At 51.9% G+C, this 19,818-nt stretch overlaps 4 protein-coding genes across 4 annotated transcripts; 3 read left to right on the top strand and 1 right to left on the bottom strand.

The window, feature by feature from the left end:
- On the bottom strand, positions 1 to 1,738 carry V8C40DRAFT_285968 (transcription factor domain-containing protein; the record flags this gene model as incomplete). Its single annotated transcript, XM_083222475.1, has 2 exons — positions 731 to 1,738; positions 1 to 638 (listed from the first exon to the last, which is right to left on the bottom strand). Exons 1-2 carry the CDS (start codon positions 1,437 to 1,439, stop codon positions 1 to 3), a joined length of 1,347 nt encoding a protein of 448 aa, XP_083075545.1. The 5' UTR covers positions 1,440 to 1,738.
- A 6,001-nt stretch (positions 1,739 to 7,739) lies between these two features.
- V8C40DRAFT_263797 (uncharacterized protein) lies at positions 7,740 to 9,051 on the top strand (the record flags this gene model as incomplete). Its single annotated transcript, XM_083219494.1, has 2 exons — positions 7,740 to 7,931; positions 8,959 to 9,051. 2 exons carry the CDS (start codon positions 7,740 to 7,742, stop codon positions 9,049 to 9,051), a joined length of 285 nt encoding a protein of 94 aa, XP_083075544.1.
- Positions 9,052 to 14,868: 5,817 nt separating this feature from the next.
- Positions 14,869 to 16,054, top strand: V8C40DRAFT_238987 (mitochondrial 54S ribosomal protein uL29m). Its single transcript, XM_083214557.1, has 2 exons — positions 14,869 to 15,450; positions 15,518 to 16,054. The coding sequence occupies exons 1-2, from the start codon at positions 14,935 to 14,937 to the stop codon at positions 15,725 to 15,727; spliced, it is 726 nt and encodes a 241-aa protein (XP_083075543.1). The 5' UTR covers positions 14,869 to 14,934; the 3' UTR covers positions 15,728 to 16,054.
- A 1,059-nt stretch (positions 16,055 to 17,113) lies between these two features.
- On the top strand, positions 17,114 to 19,810 carry V8C40DRAFT_238981 (GDP dissociation inhibitor). The gene is made up of 8 exons (XM_083214556.1): positions 17,114 to 17,427; positions 17,608 to 17,632; positions 17,711 to 17,770; positions 17,864 to 17,891; positions 17,978 to 18,323; positions 18,418 to 18,957; positions 19,024 to 19,178; positions 19,262 to 19,810. The coding sequence occupies exons 1-8, from the start codon at positions 17,382 to 17,384 to the stop codon at positions 19,451 to 19,453; spliced, it is 1,392 nt and encodes a 463-aa protein (XP_083075542.1). The 5' UTR covers positions 17,114 to 17,381; the 3' UTR covers positions 19,454 to 19,810.
- Positions 19,811 to 19,818: the final 8 nt, after the last annotated feature.

Below are 19,818 nucleotides of genomic sequence, written 5' to 3'. Positions count from 1 at the left end.
CTACCCATTGTGATTAGGCTCGACCTTGGTTCCGGTCTGTGTCTGTCCGTGATTAGGGGCTGGAAGTAGAGATGGGTGGATTGGGGTTGGATGCGCACCAGCCTGGAAGACCTGAGACCAGTCAAGGCCCGGTTGTTGGTTCGGGTTGGAACCGCCGTACATGGGGATACCATTCTGACCAGGAGGCATACTGTAGTTGGGCATCTGTTGATTGGTCATGGAGCTAGAGACGTCGCCGCCATACTGCTGCGAGCCACCCATTACAGGTCCAGCCATGTTTCTTCGGTCTGCATCACCATCAATTCTACCCATGCTGCTCGACCTGGAGAGCTGGCTCTGATCACCTCCCATACTGTTCATTCCATCCTGAACGGAGACAATGCCAAAGGGGTGGACGATGTTGTTTCCTCCCATGTTACCGAGTCCATTCAAGTGGTTCAGATCTCCTCCGTTTTCAAGAGCAGCCTTCTGCTGAGCCTGGGCATTCTTCTTTACATGAGCCTGGGGGTGAGACAGGTGGCTAGCGCCGGTGGGGTTACCACGGCGAATGGAGCACTTCTGGAAGTGACGCTTGAGGATGTCGCTTCGGGAGAAGGTGTCCCGGCAGAGAACACACATGTAGGGGCGATCACCGGTGTCTAAAGGTAAAAAACAAGATCTAGTTAGCTTTTCTCTTCTTTTCTTTCTCTGCTTTTCAGCAAGTTGCAAAGAGGGTTCGGGAGGTACTAACGGCGGAGCAGGTGGCGCTTCAAGTGCTTGGCGTGGAGATAGGTCTTGGTGCAGTGAGGGCAGGGGAATTTTCCGTCTGCATCCTTGACAGGGATGACGGTGTTCTTTGCGCCAGTTCCCGCAGCCTGGGCAGTAGGCCGTCCGGGAGCGCTGGGCAAGATTCCACGACGTCCCTGAGATCCAACAACGTGGGTCGGCTGCTCGCCGTCCTGGAGGAGCGAGTTGGGCTGCATCAGCGAACCGGGGCCGTAAGGCGAAGCCACACCAGGCTGGGCCATGAGGCCACCCGGAGGCATGGGGCGGAGGACGGGAGGACCACGTCCGCCAACCGGCGCAGGAGCAATTGGCTGAGGGTGAGAGACCGCCGCGGTGGCTTGAGGCATCATGGCAGCAGAGGTGGCATAGCCCTGGTGAGGGTACGGGTTCTGGGCCATGGAGTAAACTCCAGGTCGAGGACCAGGCTGCGAAGTCTGCTGGTAGCTAGGAAGGTTATTTGGGGTTGGCGTGTTGGGAGTGCCGGGAGTTCGCGGTGTATGCGGGTGGCTTCCGTACAGCGGCTGCATCGCAACGGTATGGGGCTGCAGAGGTGGGAGCGTCTGCGGCAGAGGAGAGCCCGTCTGAAGCTGGTGAGGCGAGATGGCAGTAGGCGACGGGTATGTCTGGGCCGCGGACGTCGGGACGCCATTGCTCGGGTACTGAGGGTTGTCCATGATGCTTTGCGCAAAGACGCGTCGAGAGCAAGACGTGTGTTGTGTTTTTTTTTGTTATCGCGAGGGAGGCAGAGACAGCAGATTCAACAGGCCGGGAATAAGGCTTGCGACGTTGAAACTGAGCAATTGGAGGGAGAGGAACCGACGACACCGAAGAGGATGCAAAAGCTCGTGAATGAAGATGTGAAATGTAGAAACAAATTTCCAATCGTTCAACGAGGCCCACGCGCGATGTTGCGAAAAGGCTGCGGCGCTCTGGGGAAGGTGGAGGTGAGGCTCAGAGTATAACAGGTCCCTCAGAGAAAGGTTGGTTAGGTAGGGAACAGTTGGAGTGGGGTGGAGAAACTGGGTCTCGTTCCTATTTTATCCTGGAGAGAGAATCTGTCAGGTAGGGTCACAAAGGCAAAAGTAACTTCCGTGGAAGAGCGACGAGAGAAAAAAAAATAAGTGCCAAAAAGCGTGGGTGTGAGAAAGACGCTAACAGGGGGAGGGGGGTGGTGGAGTGGCAACAAGCGCCTTTGCCAGGGTGCCGAAAACACAAAAGTGGGCCGTTGCAGTGCAGCCAAGTGCAGTACGCTGCAGTGCGAGTACCTGTACATGTACAAGAGCATGTACCGAGTACAAGGCGCTCGTAGTGCCCGTTGGGAGATGCAGCAACGGCGAGAACGCGAGAGCAGGCCGGTGGCGAGTGGAGCCACAGCAGCGCCATCAAAGCGGTATCGCGAGGGCCGCAAACAGAAAAACCGAAAATCGGAATCGAGGCAACGTGATGCAAAAGCAAAATGCAGCAAAAGGGAATTGGGTTGGGAATCCTGCCTAGCAGAATGGGTACGGGCAGCTCTGGTGCAGGTAAGGGTTCTGGCGGGCAGGCTGGGGCATGGGAGTGGGATGGGAGGGGGATCCAGCACCAAGACTGGAGGTTTTCTTTCGTTCTTCTTTTTTTTTTGTGGTCTTTTTTGGAGAAGCAGAAAAAGACGGAACGGCGACCGAGAGGGCCCTCTTTTGTCCACATACCTTGGCAAATGCCGCGGCTGATATCCGATGGCCCAGAGACCACAAAGGTTTTTGGCGCGGCGTAGAGCCACGAAATAGATTGGAGAGAGAGCGCGCGAGGCACGAATTCTTTAGAGATCACGACGAGGTGAAGGTAGGAGTTGCCAGGTTGCAGAGTTGAAGGAGGAAGAAAACAGATCGCAAAGTCAATTCGAGGGCAAGAAAACAGTGTGCTATCTGATTTCAACAGAGGAAGACGGCCGGAAAAAATAATGCGGCGACCGAGCGCAAGGGCGCTAGAACCACCGGTATTCGGTACAAGATACAAGGTACTTTGATTCCGGCGAAGTTGGAGAGAGGCCAGACGCGTCGGACGAGGGGACTCAAGTGAGGAGAAGATACCGAGAGAATCAATCAATCCAATGCCTTACTGTGCTGTACACTACTACAGTGCAGTATGATGCCTACGAGTAGATACTAAAAAAAAAGAAGAGAGGTTTTTTTTTCCCTATAAAAACTAGCATTTAGCATGTACGCGCGGAACACCGAGTCCAGATCACACATAACGTATTGTTTCAGCCAGCACCTTATAGTATGGAGAGTAGCTTGCCTGCTTGCAGCAATACATGGCCAAACAAGGGAGCATCCAAAACAGTTGAGGTGTATAAAGTTTCCCGCTAAGGAGAATTTTGTTTTCTTTTTCTGCCTTTTATTGCGCACATCACTTGCCACACCACATTGTTTGGCACCCACCATCCAATGGCCTCAGCGGCACTAGTGGTGTTGCATGTTGACTTCTGACAAGCCACATTACAGCATCTCAACGTCCCGAACAAAATACATACATAAAACTGGCAGAGCGGCTTCTCTCACCTTCTTTTTGCCCAAACTTTCCATTCCTCGTTCCCTCGCTTGCTCCGAGCGCTTCTCAGCACATGCTCGTGCTAAACCCGCGCACGGGGCTAGTCGCTCGCTCGCACGCACCCTTTTTTGTTGTGTCGTCTTTTTTTGTGATTAGTCGGGCAAGGTACCTCCCGCCACCGGATGATCAATTAAGCAACCTGCCTGGTACTTGCTGCACCGCGGCCATCACCTGCCGCATCCAGCCCCCGTTGTGCGTTGTTGGATGTACCTTTTTGTAAAGGAACAATCCCTCGGCCGTCCCTTTTGTATCCGTATTGACACCCGCCTCGAGAAAGTATCACGCCAACCGCGTCAAGGCAGGGTGAGAAAAAGGCCCTCTGCCAACAAATTGGGAATATTAACAACACAGTTACGTATATGCTTGTGCTGAGCCTCAGTGGAAACGTGGTTCTATTTACGTATTTACGAGTACGATACGGCGTGCTCGCAGCAAAAGCACATGCTACCGTTAGCACCCTACAAAATCCGGTCCGAGATATGTATCTGTACGAGCAACTCGTACGAATGTCTCGGCCATTGGCAAATTGACGACACGCCAAAACCAAGACACCTCAGGGTTCGAATGATGCCAGCGCCGCGACCAGGGGGCGGCACCTTTTACTCTTTCGCGTAGTGACAGGGATTCCAAAAGGCTCTGGCGGCAGACGGTGCCGATGCTCGGGGGGGTGTGTCTTGGACTCATGGCCCTTTGCAGGTCTTTGTGACGGCTCGTCTCCAACCGTCTCAGCGACAAGCGATGGCCGCTGGCCCTGCTCGCGGCCAAGCCCCTCGTCATTGGTGACTTGTCTGCGCAAATACTCCCAGTAAACGCGGATTGCGCTGGTAATAATGCCCATGTCGCTCCCTAGCCTCCCTACAGTACAGACGCTATCTTGTCTAGCTCCTGGGCTGCCAGCAACGAGTGCTGCCAAGTGGCATTGATGCCAATGCTACCTGTCCGGCGCCTGACGGCCTCGTCTATCCCGTCCGTCTATCTGGCCACGATGCCTCGCTTTTTGATCATGGCGGCATGGGAACCCAAAGCCCCAAAAGGCGCCTTGCTGCTAAAGCCGAATAGGCATCAACCATCGTTATCCTCATCATCATACATAACAAGCAACACATGTGGCATTGTGGTGTGGCATGGTAAAGTGTCATTCTCATCGGGGAGACTCCCTCTCTTTGAGCAGGTAGGAGTATTCGTAGTAGAAACGGCCGTGCTGGCTGCATCCATTTCGACGACAAGTTGTGTTGCAACCTGGTTTGAGCCATCCTATGCTACGCATCCTCTCCTCGTTTCGTCTTCAGGAAGCACTTTGGCCGCGACGCAGCTGCTCCCTAATTACCTCATAGACGGTCCGGCGGTCAATCATAGTCGCCGAGGTCGCTGTACGTCGTATAAGCTCGGCGTTTGCTACTTGCTGTAGTGTCGATTATCTTTTATTGATTATCTTTTACTACCTAGTAGGTATTTCTCAGCAACACTACTTTTTTCTATACTACAGTAGTAGGTACTTTCTCAGCCCGAAGCGTCTTGCTCATCTCCGGCTGCCACCACAAAAGCACATGTTCCCTCGTACGAGGATTTACCACCCAGTAGCGGAATCAAGGGCTCATACGGTGACAATGCAGCAATAAGGATGGCTGAGCAACGACACTAGTCCAATTCCTCCCTTGCCTTGCCTGCCTTTTGTTGCTGAGTGCTCGTAATACTTCGTAAGCCCAGCCTGGTCAACATCAGTCTGATACTCCTACTGTAACTGTACTGGACTTGGCATTCAACACAGTCAACTACTAGCACATGCTAACAGGTGCAACAGGCGTCAATGCTAATTCAATATTAACTGCCTTAACCGTGCATGGCATTAACAGAGCACCTAGACCCTACCTACATATTGAGTCAATGTCAATGCAATCCTGTTGCTAGTGCCGCAATAGCGCTTCATGGCTGTTCATCTGCAAGTACTAGCTCTCACATCGAAAACTAAATATCAATGCCCAAAAGGCCGTTGGAAACGGCTCTGGAATCCCGCATCACGCGGGATGTCAAAATACAGGTGCGCAGGGTATCACCGCTAATGTACTGCCCGTATGGGCCATCAGCCTCTTCTGCATCACATGATCATCAAAATGCCTAGTTTGGATCAGAATTATCCCGACTTGAGATGCATTGATACATATCATGGGTTTGATTGGCAGCTGTTGAGCATCCAGAACAAAAGCAAAGTACAAAACGGACTGGACCAGATGCGCCTTCGTGACAGCCGTGCCTACCCAAGCAAGTAAAGTAAAGTAGGTAGGCAATACCTGCTACTGTAAACGTATCTGGGCGGGAAAGAGCCATGTATTAGCGCAAGCTCGGTTTCAGGTCTTCGGCTGTTTTTTTTCTCTGTCTTTCAATCTTCAGTTATTGTATTTTACCCTTTCTGCCTCTTTTCTCTCGCCTCAACTCTCAGGCTCAACCAATTAGTTGCCGACCTTGCTAAAATTCTTCCATGACGGCTTGTACACCGCACGGAGCTCAGCGTACAGTAGGTCCTACAAGCGGTTGGTTATGCGCACGAGTCAAGTAGGAGCATGCTAATCCAAGTGCTAGCATTTTCGATTCCGGTCCGATACTACTACTGGGATGTCGGCTTCGGAGTATTGAAAAGAGGACGGAGTGTTCTACACCCCGTTACTCATTGGGGGAAAAGTTCCGCAATCGCAATCGCAACTCGGCTTAGTACTACTTGGTACAGTTGTAGAAAAAAAAAAGGGCAAAAAAAAAAAGGGCAAAAAAAAGATCAACACACTAGCCGAAGCACGTCGGCCGAATTACATCTCATTAATAGGCTTGCACCCTTTTGAGATCACGTCATCCTGGTGCTGTTCAATCTCATACTGTGTAAGGCCGTTTCTCCGTTCCTATTTACATCTTCTTAGCATTCTTTCATTACAAAACGCAGCTTGTTAGAGATCGAGGGCAAAAGCCGAGCTCGTCGGCTTTGAAACGCCCGCCAATCGCTGCCATTACGCGTCTACAAGTGCAGACGCCTTCTAAAACATCCCTGCTCCATGGGAAAAAAAGATGGCGGCCAATGGTGTTTGGCAATGGCCTCAAATGGCATCGAACCCACTCTGGACAGATCTGGTGGTGGACCCAGGCCACCCTCCTTCTCGCGAAGACCTCAGGGCCCCATGCTCGCTCGATTGCTTGCGTCCCCTCCTGAGCGGCAGTGATTCAAAAAAGCTTCGACGTGGAATCCAGAAGCTCTGGAGCCCATGAGCGGTGGAGTCTTCCCGCTGAGGGACGCAGATTTGGAGGACCCCGTTTCCTCGCCCCCAGGTAGATTTCGTTGGCCCGGGAGTCAGCGCCTCGCTTTAGCTTTTTGCGGCTCCGTCGATTGAACCTACGATCAAGGGTTTCAACGTCGTTGAAGCGTGATGCAGTTGTTTCTGTGGCGCTTGTAAAGTGCCGACCGGACCGCATCATCAAGTCTCAGGTTTCTCATAAAGACGATGCCCATGACCGATACGCCCCTAGCTCCCCTCCCAGACTTGAATATGACCAACGCTTTCGTCGGACAACGGCCGAAGGGGAGCGAGCTCAGGAGAGCCGACCTTCGCCATCTTGCGAAAATTGTCCGCCGGAGCAACCCTGGTAGAGCAACTTAACTTGCTAGTACAAGTACAGTATGTCATTTTTGTATTTATGTTTTTATTGCCTTATTCGCTTCCCTCTCCCTCTTTTTTTGACCTTGACGCTCGTGCCAGTCCAACAACAAGGGGGGAATCAAGCTCTCACATTCTTTTCTTTCAGCTTCCTTCTCTTTCCCTCAGCGGGCTATCCTCAAACCCCTCACGCCGCGTTACAGCCACTTGCTCAAAGACATGCTGAGGCAACCAAAAGTACGAATACCTAGACCTAACACTAACACGACTTAGGGTGTATGATCTCCCTTCTATATACCTGGACACTCACCGAAGAGAGATTCGGCAAGCGTTGTAGATTTGGTCGCGGGTTGTTTTCGGCGAGTGGGTATTAAAATCTAGTTTGGCTCACCTCTTTTGCCTGATCTGAAACCGTTTCGTCTCAACGAAACATGAATGGGAAAATTCATCATTCTGTGGCGTCTGTGGTTCGTGAACGAGCCAGGCGCTACAAGCACCGTCGGAATCGCTCAGGCCGTTTCTGTTCAGCCTAGCTCGCGGCTAATTGGGGGTCGCCGCATCGTTACGTCACCCCCTTCTTCCCGCAGACTCCCGAGTTTTCCCCAAGTGGACTGGCCCCAAACCGGTACGGCACCACTGCGCCTCACCGCCTGACGTGCAGATTTTTTGGCCTCATCTCTGTGGCATCTTATCGGTCCAGCAAAGCCCAGCGAGTCAATTCTCACCACTAGCGCAGCTCGAATCTAGACAATGGAAGCATCCCAGTCGGCTGACAAATGGGGAATTGCCATACCACTTGCTCGCGCCATTGCCCAAAGAGGCAGCAAGCCCGCCGACCAAGCGCACTTCCTCCCATCACCGCGACAGGTGGCTGGCCAAGTTCCAGGTGGTCCCCTCACGAAGACGCATGAGTCGCCGGATACGAGTAAGTCTGAGGCCGAGGTAGCTGCTACATGTAGGCATTAAGACGGGTGTGAGAAACAGCGATGTCATGGTCATGGTAACTGGTAGGGACAGTGTCTAGCGACACGGAGCTGAACACGACAACTGCTTACTCCTGTTCGTGCTGAAGATTTGCAATGCGCGCGCACATCTGAGTATCCTGAGACGGCCGCAGTCTACTGCAACTTGTACTCTACTTGGGGTACCAGATGCTCCCTCCGGAGCAGGATCACGATTCAAACGCGCATCAATCACAAGAAATCCCTGTCGTTTGTGTTTTGTTCCAAACCGGAACTGCTCAAATTGGGAACCCGAATGACATACTGTTTACCGCCATGTGTGTGGTTGGTTCTTTTGAGAATCCGAGACATATTGTCTGTGACAATCGCATTGTCGACAAATCAGCAAATCGACAATGCGCCGTTGCGCTGTTTGCCAAAGTTGGTGGGTGGGATGCTCTTTTATTCATTTTGCTCGCCTTTTTTTCTTCTTGCGCCCTAGCACGCCAACCTGGATTCCAACCTTCTGGGACCACCCGATCGATCGTGGCAGAATTGAACGCACGAATAGGGCTTTTGTGTAACGCTGGAAAGGACCACGGTGGCCGCTGGTATCCATTCTGTCCGCACACTTACTTCGGCATTGGGGCCAACGTTCCTGGCGATGCAGCGGGACTGGTGGCATGAGTGGATAGTTGACATGTTGGCTGCCCGTTCCGAACTTCTCCATCGGCCCCATTTCCACTGCGTTGCCAGATCCGTTGGGATCAAGATTTAGGACGCTGGTGGCCTACCAACGCCCGCATCCGAGGAGAACCACAGCGGACGTCCTCCGTACTTTTCTCCCCGTCCGTTGACGATATGCCACCAGCACATGCGCCCTGAACATGCACCATGTTGGACTCCATAGTAAGATTGGGCTGATATACCACGCGCGTGCGACCGAGTAGAGCTTCGTGCTTCCCATGCAACGGGCGGACGCCGGCGGCTGTTTATTTTAGGCATGGTATTGCTAACGCGTTTGCCAGTACCACTCATGTGCGCCTCTCAACATGGTTCGAGGCCTTGCGCATAGACTGTCCATCCACGGCTTCGTATTTGTGCGCCTCTTGGCACCTTGATAGCTCAATTCTGTCAATATGAGAAATCCCAACTACGGATACATGAATATGCGGTGGCCTAGGCATGCTGCCAAGCATGAATCGCTGCGATGACGACCGCAACGGACCAGCGGAGGAAACGCAACGGACGCGGCACAGTACAGCACTCGCCACATGCACCGCTCTGGATTCAGCTCATCTCTCATTTCACTTCATTTCCCAGTGTGGTCATTTGCACGACGACAGGCCTCCGAGTGCTACCATCACTGCCTCTCAGAGCAACGTCTGGTTGGGTTGGTGACGGATTTCCCTCTTGATATAAAGTACCATCTACCTCATACCCCCTGGCTGGCGGGAGGGCGTCTCCATTGTTGCCGAGTTTCTTTACCGCACATCAAGATATACAAGTCCACGCCCCAATTTCCCGCCGGCTGCGACGGAGTCCGGAATGGAACTAGCCCCAACCAAGTCACTGCCATTCGATCCTCGCAGTTTTTGGCGTGCAGGAGACCATCTTGGTCGCTTCGACGTCACTCCTAGCAATCCAGGCCCGCCAAATAACCCCGAAATTGCAGGGGTATCTGGCGTGTTAGCGCGAACTTTTCCAGAGCTTGGATGCTTGGCCCATCCTAATGCGAAATGTGCTCCGTACGGAATATATTGCTAGCCCAGCCACTGTGACGAGAATCATGCTCTTGTACTCCCTACATTGCCCGACAAAATAAATCCAGCCAGCGGCTAGGCGTGGAAACGAAGGGCGGTGACAAGAGGCTAGTCGAGGCTAGCAACAACAAGACGCTCAACCAGCTCACGATGCCTCTAATATTGTAAGTGCTCCCACTAGCGGGCAGAAAGCCAAAGTTCTCAAGCCTAGGTGGTGTCTGCAGAAGCCCCAAACGGGTCACTATTGGCGGGCTTCCACGTGGGAGTGGCCTCGCGAACATTGCAATGAATGAGGAGACTTCCGCCATGCAACCATTTGGAGTGCTGAACGGGAAAAAGGCTCCTCGCGGAGTCTAGTCTTACTGTAGGTATACACGCTACCTAAGACGCGCAAGGCAAAAACATGGCAGATTATTCTCACAACCTCACGCCATACCATGATGCTGACCACAAGTAAAGCACTTAAAAGAGGGAGAGTGGCTGGCCACAGTTGAAACTCTGCGCCCGCACTCTCGCGTGCGAAGTAGTAGAGCAAAGGAGAGACGACGAGCCATGCGTCACTAGTACAAGTACTGATGACAGTTGAATCAGCAAGAGCCTTTGGGCTTTGAGAAAAGGAACAGGAAACAAGAAACGTATTGTTCAAGAATCGAATATGTCACCTGACGATGGATTTACGACCTCTCCATTAGCCGTCTGAGCATGTTGCATCGCACGCAAAAAGTGTCATGGTGTGGTTGTTAGGATCAGTTGGTTGTCCTGTACTCGCATGCTCGTCCGGGTTGCCAGGACCTTGCACGAGTACACGATACAATGGCATATTACGACTACACCTTCCCCATTTTTGCCGACGGGCCTAAACTCCGATTCAGCACTCGAAGTTCTTCGTCTGGGTCCCATGTCCATCTAGCTCCGGCATCCATGCTTTGGTTTGCTAGCACAAGCGCCGAGTGGAACCAGGGCTTCTCAGAAGTTTGCCGAATGGAACCGACATATCAGGCTATTGCTAGGCTATTCAGATTACCTAACACGCAGTGAAAAGCGCAAGCCGCGGTCCCCTTGTATGGAACAAGACTCTGTGCGTTTACCAACAATGAACCTGCTAGCGCCGGCGAAAGCGGGAATATACATACAGGCGTGTAGTGGCGGTACTAGCGATACTGGTACAGAACACTTGTTGCCCTAGTATTCTCAACGAAGGAAACCAGAAGGGGGAGAGGGGGTATCTTGTTCCTTAATCCTGCTGCCTAGGAGATGGCACCGAGCAGCTACCACTCGTGTCATCTCACCGTGTGCTATTCTTATGTATTGCACTACTTCCGTGGGGTCACAAGAGCAGCTTCTCTCGGACCAGGATGACTGGTGCGAGTATGGCCCAAACGTCACGTCAAACCCTTGGCATTCAGTTATGCAAATCAGGCACCAAGAAGAGGATAGGGCTTGCATTCGTATTTGGTGCGTTGCTGTTCTTGGACCAAGATGGATGGCTGGGCATTCGGACCACTCAACGCCCCCAAGCTGGCACCCCCATGGATGAAGAGGGCTTTGCACCAACAAGTACATGGGTACCTTACTTGCCATGCCACCGAGAAGCGGACCGCTCTTCATGCCCAAGGTACTGCCAGGTTCTCCGTACGTGCGAAGGACTTGTGGTACGAAGGAGAAAGGGGGGGCAGCTTGTCCGACCCCTCACAGCACCTATTCTGGCCAGTCGGGTTTGCAGGAATCACTTAGTACCGCCAAGTGGCCTTTCTATGAAAAAGACCCCCACGCTGGATCAGATACCTCATGGAGCGGCAGCTGCGGCGAAATGGAGACATGCTTGTAGTCGCTAGGTACCGATGCATTGGCAATACATGGCTGAGACACGTCGCCAAAGGGGCGTCAATCATTTGTCCGAAGAGTAGCATGTCTCTCTCGACTCGGGATACCTACTCATACGCGCTTCAGCTTTGATTCCCAATGCTTTGACCGCACGGCGGGAAGTTCCTTCTTTTTATTGCGCTCTGCCAACAAGGTGCTGCAATTTCCTTATAACAACTCCCTACGTAATTTACTAGCAACCTCGTCTTCTCAATGAAAAGCGGAATCCTTCTGGACACCGCCAGCCACATGCAGGGAAAAGGAAAAAAAGAACATTTGTGAATCAAAGCACCGCTGGTATAAAGCCACCAAGGGCGGAATGAAAACTCCTCTGCCACGCCGCTCTGCGCTACCTCGAATAGGGAGGCCTCGAGTCAGCTATCTGGACTTTGCGTGACCTCTACTGTTCTGTCACGTTGGCGTCAAATTCATGGCAAAAATGATGTGAGACACGTCATCCTTACGGAGCTGTGTTAGAATTACCAGCTTGACTGTCTTCCGGTACTTCAGAGCCCCTGTAATATTGCTTTCTTTCTTTCTTTTTTTGGTGCTCGTTGGGTGTTGCCGTTTATATCTGTGGCGCAGATGGGCGTTATCTACCCAGGGAACATGGGGCCAAAAGTCTCAAAGCCGTTGCACGGATATACAAGAAGCTCGTACGAATTGCCTTTACATAGAACTACTCCACCCCGGCACTTGGTATACTTCCCGATGCTAGTACGAGTCTCAGCTTCCTTCGTTGCGGGACAGTCCGCTGACCTTGCGCCATGTACTCCATATGGGCTGAATGGGGACTTGTGTGAAAGGGGAAACAAGACAGAAGGAAAAAGGAAGGGGAGACGCCCAGTATGCAGGCTTATCCGGCACACAAGTGCCAATATACGGCACTCCTCCAGAGCCGGAAGACAACAAAAATGGGGAGATCCAGGCAGGTAGCGGGCATGTCCACATTACTGCTTGTGGTGTTGCCAGCACTCCGCATTCCGTATACAGTCCAGTCTCTCCCCGGGTCAGAGCTGCCCCGACACGGACCCCAATGCTACGTGAAACCGATAGCCGGCATCGATCCACGCGCCGAGGCCAATGCTATGCCACCGCACTCCACGTCTTTACATTGCGTCCTGCCGGTGCTTCGTACTCGTACAACTGCATCATTTGCCCTGGCCTGGCTGACATGGCGCTGCTTTTGAGTGATGAGCAAACAACGACAGATTCAATATGTGTTGGCGCATGTTTCAAGGGTACGGCGGGCTGCGTTTGCTGTGCTCCTCCTGGCGCCGGAAGGGTCCCAACGCTTTCCGGGTGTCTTGTTTTCTCTCTTCTCTCTCTCTCTCTCTGTTTCCTCGTCCAGTCTCCCCCTGCTCCTTCTGTCTTGATATAAGAACGCCTCAGTGATACGTGCACCAGTCGGATTCAAGACAACCGGGCCCGAGTATGTGCGTGGATCCCGGTGAATGCGGCTGTCGTACGCCATGCATCGCGGGAAGCCGGCCGGCCAGTGCCTGGGCAGCTCTTTTCACATCATGTCATGTCAGTGCACGCATCCGTGTCCTTGGACCTAAGCAAATAAGGTGTCTCAATGGAGGCCGGCAAGGTGCATTGCTTCGGGCTCTCTTTATGGTCTCGGGTTCTCTCTCTCGGCCTCCTTGCTTCCAGTATGCACTACCACGGACTGGATGCTTGCACGACGCATGATGGCTGAGCCTTGGTTATTGGATCTTTGCCTTTTTGTTGCGTTTTCCTGCAGGGACATCCCATACGACCGGTGACCAGGGCCGGGGTATAGTGTCCGGTCGACTCGAGACATGTTCGACTGTGATTTTGTCTGTAAACAAAGACATGGACTGCTTGTACCTACGTTGGGTCGCAAGATGAGACAAGCTCGGTCGGCATTATTGGCCCGGGAGGACTCGTCTGGTGGCGTGAGAGGGGCGTTATCAACCTTGCTTCTCGGTAGGGTTTCATTGCATGTTGGTCAGAAAATTGCCTTGTGACTTTGCAAGCCTTCTGCCCGTGATGTCACGGAACGTGGATGATGAGAAGTCTCAGCCGTGTCTTTGTGAAATTGTTCCTGCACAAGGCACTGTCGGTGAGCGCATGGGATGTGATTCGAGGAGACGGTCGACACTGTACTCCGTGCGTGTCTGGATATTGGAGGGGTATTGCTGCATGTCGCTGCAGGCATCACCAATCGCAGACACGTACGATGGCCACCCGGACAAGGGATGATATGGACACATGCTTGTGCAGGTAGGATCATACTTGGTATGCTGGTACGAGTACTCGTGCTACTGGTTTGCAATTGCTTGTACTTCTACTGTTGCTGCTGGCCTCCTTGCCTTGCTAGCGCAGAGACGGGGAGCGGCTTCCGGAGAATATCTCGGCTCAAACACTTGTTTGCCTGGCCTGCCCCTGGAGTATTGCCGCCATAAGACAAATGCATAGTGGCAAGTTGATTGCCCTGAATGCTTTCGTGCCGTGTTGCTTCGCTGGCCTTTTTGTTGTGGCGTCGTTTATCATGTGCAAGTACAGTACATCGGGGTCACTTTGGCCGAATGAAGGAGAAACTATCGAAAAATACCAGAACCTTGCTTGTTTGCTTGCTTTCCGCTAGGAAACAGTTAAATCCTAAATAGCATTAACTTCTGAGATATGATTCTTATCATGAGAAAATAATTGATGCCTTCACCCCCTCATGCAGCTGAATATGCATGTTTCAATCTTGTGGCTGTTCTAAAGCACCTCAGGCGGCAGGATATGAAGTGAGCATTAGTTAATGTACGGGGTAACCTGGAGCAGGGTGTTATTTTTAGGCACTGAACCCATATGTCGTTGAGATGGACTATGCAGTAGCGAATAGTATGAGGAGCTGTTGGGCGGCTATGAGAAGAAGTAGTCGAGTTTCAAGTCGTGTGCTCATTACCTATTTACAGGTACCTGGATTACATGAGACTTGCAATATTGATTGATATGTCGTTTTCTGCCTGTTTACAGCGCCATTAAAACCTGCGCTCCAGATCTTTGGATGGGTTTCGAGGAGCCATGGATAGTCCATGAGAGGTACGAATACTCGAAATGAGAATTGATAGCCATAAACCGGCATATACCAAGAACTACGCAGGATTAATTCATTCATCTCATACCTAATTATCGTGGGTTGTTGCTTTACACAGATTATTGGGGCTATCAACGCTGGTGACTAAGCAGTCAAATTCAACCACAAGGCGGGGCAGAAAGTGCGCCAGGCTGGCCAATGGGATGGCGAGATACTGCAGCCGATTTCCCAAATTTTGTGCCTCGTCTGAAGATCTAAGCGAATGATGCTGATGGATTGATGATTTGACGTTCAGTCTTTTTCCATCCTCTCTCGTCGCCACAATGTCAATTGCAGCAGCGCCCAATGCGCTTCGAGCCTCATCAGGCTGCGCCTCAAGGCTGGGGCTGTCTCTGCAGAAAAGCCCGTCATCAAGCCTTTTCCTGCGGGTAGCAAGTTTCTCGACGACGGCGCCGCAATGCAAGCGCAAGACAAAGGACAGCAACAAGCGACGAGGCGTCAGCAGCCTCTACGGATCGGGCCCACGAGAGCCGCTGTCCATGTCCAACATGCCGCTGCCGAAGCCCGTCGAGTTCAAGCCCAAGATCGAGGTCGACGAGAGCCATGGACTGTGGGGGTTCTTCCCCGCGCCGGGGAAGCTCCTGCTGACGCCCAAAGAGACAGAGGAGCACGGGCGAGCGTGGGAGGTGGAGGAGCTGCGGCGGAAGTCGTGGGAAGATTTACACGCTCTGTGGTGGAAGTGCTGTAAGGAGAGGAACATGCTTGCTACGGCGAGGGCGGAGCTGTTGAGGGGGAAGCTTGGGTTTGGAGAGCGGGAGATTGATTCACGGGACGAGGAGGTAAGCAGCCAGCCTTGTGAGCTTGGGATTTATGATTCTGTTTATACTAATGGGTGTCGTGTGACAGGTTACGAAGACGATGAGGGCGATCAAGCATGCTCTTACAGAGCGATTCTATACTTGGCAGGATGCCGTCGAGGTTGCCAAGTCGGACCCCGAGATCAACCTGGAGGGAGGAGAGGGTCAGGTGTACACACCGTCTGCATATGAAGAGGGATACGATGATGTTCCTGCTGTGGAAGAAGCAGACAGGGAGTTGAAGGAGCCTACCAGGTAGAAGCCAGGCGAGGCTAGGAGATGGACGATCAAAACTAACGAAGAGAACACCGAGGTCAATCTTAGAAGAAGAAAAAAAGGAAAGAAAAAGGTCAGCGAGGTTAAGGGGGGCGGTTCGACGACGGCCAGCATGATATCACGGGGAGGTATTCTGGCCCGGCCGCGTGTAGTACTAAGTATGGGGAATCTGTGTACCTATATCCGACGAAGCAATTGGCATGTATATTATTACTACCGGTACGATATGATACTCGTATACCGAATATCGGGATGACTTTGATGAACGCAACGAGGCTAGAGTCGAATCAATTTCATTTTCCATTTTTCATTTTCAGCCCGGCCAGGTCATTCGGGCGTTGCGGCGGAAAAGAGACGAAATGAGACGAGGCTCGCCTCATTAGAAGGCCCCCCCTATTTTCTCCCCTTTCTTCTTTTTTTCAATACTTTCGCTAACCCCGTTCTTCATTTTGGCTTTTTGCAGCGCTGGTACTGATGCTACTCTGTGCGTGACCGTTTCATTCAGCCGTTGACCAGGGGTTTTTGGGGGTTCCGTGACCGTTTTATTGATGAGCTGGTTAGACTTGGAGTAATGTAGTGGTACATACGAGCACGATCCTGCGCTAACTGAGTATCTGGAGATGCTACCTATGCGGCATAGGCCGGAGCAGCGGTGAATGGATGTACTCGGAGATGGCCAGCTGTTAGCTTGGTACGAATTGTGGAGAGCTGGTCTACTCTTTGGATGGGGCCCAGGGGATAGATGGATGGATATGAGAGAAGAGCGAGTGAGAGAGTGAGTGAGAGAGAGACACCGCCTTATGAAACGGAGACAGGACGTTGGAGCTTTAATTCTCTCTCTCTCTCTTTTATTTCTTCTCTCCCTTCTTTTGCTAATAACTCCATACTATTCTCACCATCTTTTCCATTGTCACTTGACCAATTGCATCCCGCCGTGCCTGTTGGATGCAAGATCCGGCACTGCTGCTGCTCTTGTGAGACATGCTGCTAGTCGCACTCGTACGGGGTAATCATCCGGTAGTAGCATTTGCATCAGATCAGGGGAGCTGGAGATTTGGAGACGGTAGGTATTACGACGGCGGGGCAATTTCCAGAGGGAACAGACGACTGTACTGTGATTGTGATTTCAACGGGCAGCTCGTAATATAATGAATGACCAACTTGGCGAGCGGTGCGTCATTTCGAGTAACGAATGAAGCAGCTGCTCAATCATTGTGATTAGCATGAAAAAAAGGAAAATGAAAGAATAGGACGGCAGAGAAATAAGAATAGAAATTACAGTAATGCTAATTCTACTGTAATTCTGCCTCCCCCCTAGTCGGAATCCAGCGTGCTGATGATTTGAACGGTGGAGCCGCCTTGCCCAGAACAGCTCGACGCTTCGTCTCCGCACCTCACCGATTGATTTGCTCCCAAACCAAAGCCAAACCAAAACCCCGCCACTTTCAACCCCTCTAGGCTGGACTCTCCGTATTAGAACCAAAAGCTTTGCAACTCTTCAAAAGCTTTCTCCTCTCCCCGACAACCTTTTTTCTTCTTCTTCTCTTCCTGCTCTTTCTTGCCTGCTGGCTATCTCGTCGGACCGAATTTTCCTCTTTACACGCTAATCACCAAGCTCGTCTATTATACCCACAACCATGGAGGAGATTGCAAAGGAGTACGATGTCATCGTCTTGGGCACCGGTACGTGTTTGCTGCCTTGGCTTGCTTTTGCTGGCCTGGAGCTTCCAGCTTCAGCTTTGGGCATCTGCATCGTCACGGAATGGGCTCTGGCATCGCCAGCAAGCTCTTCTCGTTGCCTGCTAGCTAGCTACGTTGTCCATGAGCTTGGTTCCTTGCTGACTTGACCCCCTTTTTTATCAGGCCTGACCGAGTGTATCCTTTCTGGGTAAGCGGACGACGATAATGGAATTAAAAAACCCCAGCATTCACGGCCATCTGTACTGACATCACATCTGTCTTCAAGTGTCCTGAGTGTCAAGGGCCGCAAGGTCCTCCACATTGACCGCAATGACCACTACGGAGGGTATGTTTTTTCCTGTCCCCTGGCATCTGCTACGTCGACGTGGCATCACCGCCATTGAGAGCACGGATCACTGACTACGATTTGTTACAACAGAGAGGCTGCCTCCGTAAACATCGAGACGGTAAATTGCCATTCCCCCGATTCGCAATACCTTGCCTTGCCTTGCATTCAATCTGTACAGCGCAATCTAACGCCACCGCCCAATAGCTCTTCAAGAAGTACGGCAACTTCAAGGAGGGTGAGAAGCCCTGGGAGAAGTATGGCCGCCTCAATGACTGGAACATCGACCTTGTCCCCAAGTTCCTCATGTCATCTGGCGAGCTGACCAACATCCTCGTCTCCACCGACGTTACCCGATACCTGGAGTTTAAGCAGGTTGCCGGCAGCTACGTCCAGCAGGGCTCTTCTGCCAAGGCCACCGTTGCCAAGGTCCCTTCAGATGCCGGTGAGGCCCTCAAGTCGCCTCTCATGGGCATCTTTGAGAAGCGTCGCATGAAGTCCTTCATCGAGTGGATTGGCACCTTTGATCTCCAGGACCCTGCTACACACAAAGGTTGGCCGCCCCCCTTTTCTTGATGCGAGATCTCCCGTTTTGGGATGTCATTGATCGATTGGTGACTAATCTTGTACTTCTTCCACATTGATAGGCCTCGACTTCAACACCTGCACCATGAAGGATGTCTATGACAAGTTCGGCCTCGAGGACGCCACCAAGGACTTCATCGGCCACGCCATGGCCCTGTACCTCACTGATGACTACATCACTGCCGTTGGCCAGGCTCCTGAGGCCATTGAGCGCATCCGCCTGTACGGCAACTCTGTTGCTCGATATGGAAAGTCCCCATACATCTACCCCCTGTACGGTCTTGGCGAGCTCCCCCAGGGCTTCGCTCGTCTGTCTGCCATCTACGGCGGTACTTACATGCTCAACACCAACATTGATGAGGTTCTGTACGATGGCGACAAGGCTGTTGGCATCAAGGCTACCATGACCGGAGTCGAGGAGATGAAGTTTGAGACCAAGGCCAAGCTGATCCTTGGTGACCCCTCATACTTCCCCAGCAAGGCCAAGGTTGTCGGCCATGTCCTGAGGGCCATCTGCATCCTCAAGCACCCTCTTGCTGGAACCAACGACAGCGACTCTGCTCAGCTCATCATTCCCCAGTCCCAGGTCGGCCGAAAGAACGGTGAGGATTGACTTCTGAAAGCAGCCCCTTTTGAATGGAAGCCAGTGCTGACGATTTTCTCTACAGACATCTACATTGCCTGCGTTTCATCTGCCCACAACGTCTGCCCCAAGGGCTACTGGATCGCCATTGTCTCCACCATCTCTGAGACAGCTGCGAACCACCACCTCGAGCTCCAGCCCGGTCTTGAGCGCCTCGGAGCTATTGAGGAGCAGTTCATGGTAAGTTTGCTATTTTACCTCTGCCAGCGGCAAACGTCATACCTCGACCAAGTTTTCGGAATGCTGACTTGCTTTCAAAACAGGGACCTCCCATCCCCATCTATGAGCCTCTTGAGGACGGCACCAAGGACAACATCTTCATCTCCAAGAGCTACGATGCCACCAGCCACTTTGAGACAACGACAGATGACGTCAAAGACATTTACCGCCGCGCCACCGGCGAGGAGCTCAAGGTTGAAGGTCTGAGGGAGGGCATCAACGTTGCGGAAGAGTAAGAAGCGAAATTAGTGGTTGCAAATCTTTTTGTCTGTTAAATCATGCTATCGAGATCTTTGGAGTTGATACTTCTCCCCTTCTAAACTTGCGAAGAGCGACCATGTTTTCTTCTGTTTTCTTGGTTCGGTAAATGTCAATAATCAATGATGAAAAACAAACCTACTTTTTTATCATTTTTTAGTACATCAATCAACATTGGTGGCAAAGGACAAGTATCGAGAAGCAGAAGAGAAAAAAACAAAGAACGGGGGAAATCTTATCATATATAAGATGCTTCTCATCACATCATATAGGGACTTTTATCAAAGCAGTATATTTGTACTTTTAATTCAAATTCGAAAGCCATTATAATCTGATTTTTTCC

Source organism: Trichoderma camerunense (assembly GCF_050948025.1).
Source record: "Trichoderma camerunense strain CBS 138272 chromosome Unknown V8C40scaffold_5, whole genome shotgun sequence".
NCBI lineage: Eukaryota > Fungi > Ascomycota > Sordariomycetes > Hypocreales > Hypocreaceae > Trichoderma > Trichoderma camerunense.
The sequence above is the reverse complement of the archived record's forward strand: the minus strand, read 5'-3'. Positions and strand labels throughout refer to the sequence as shown.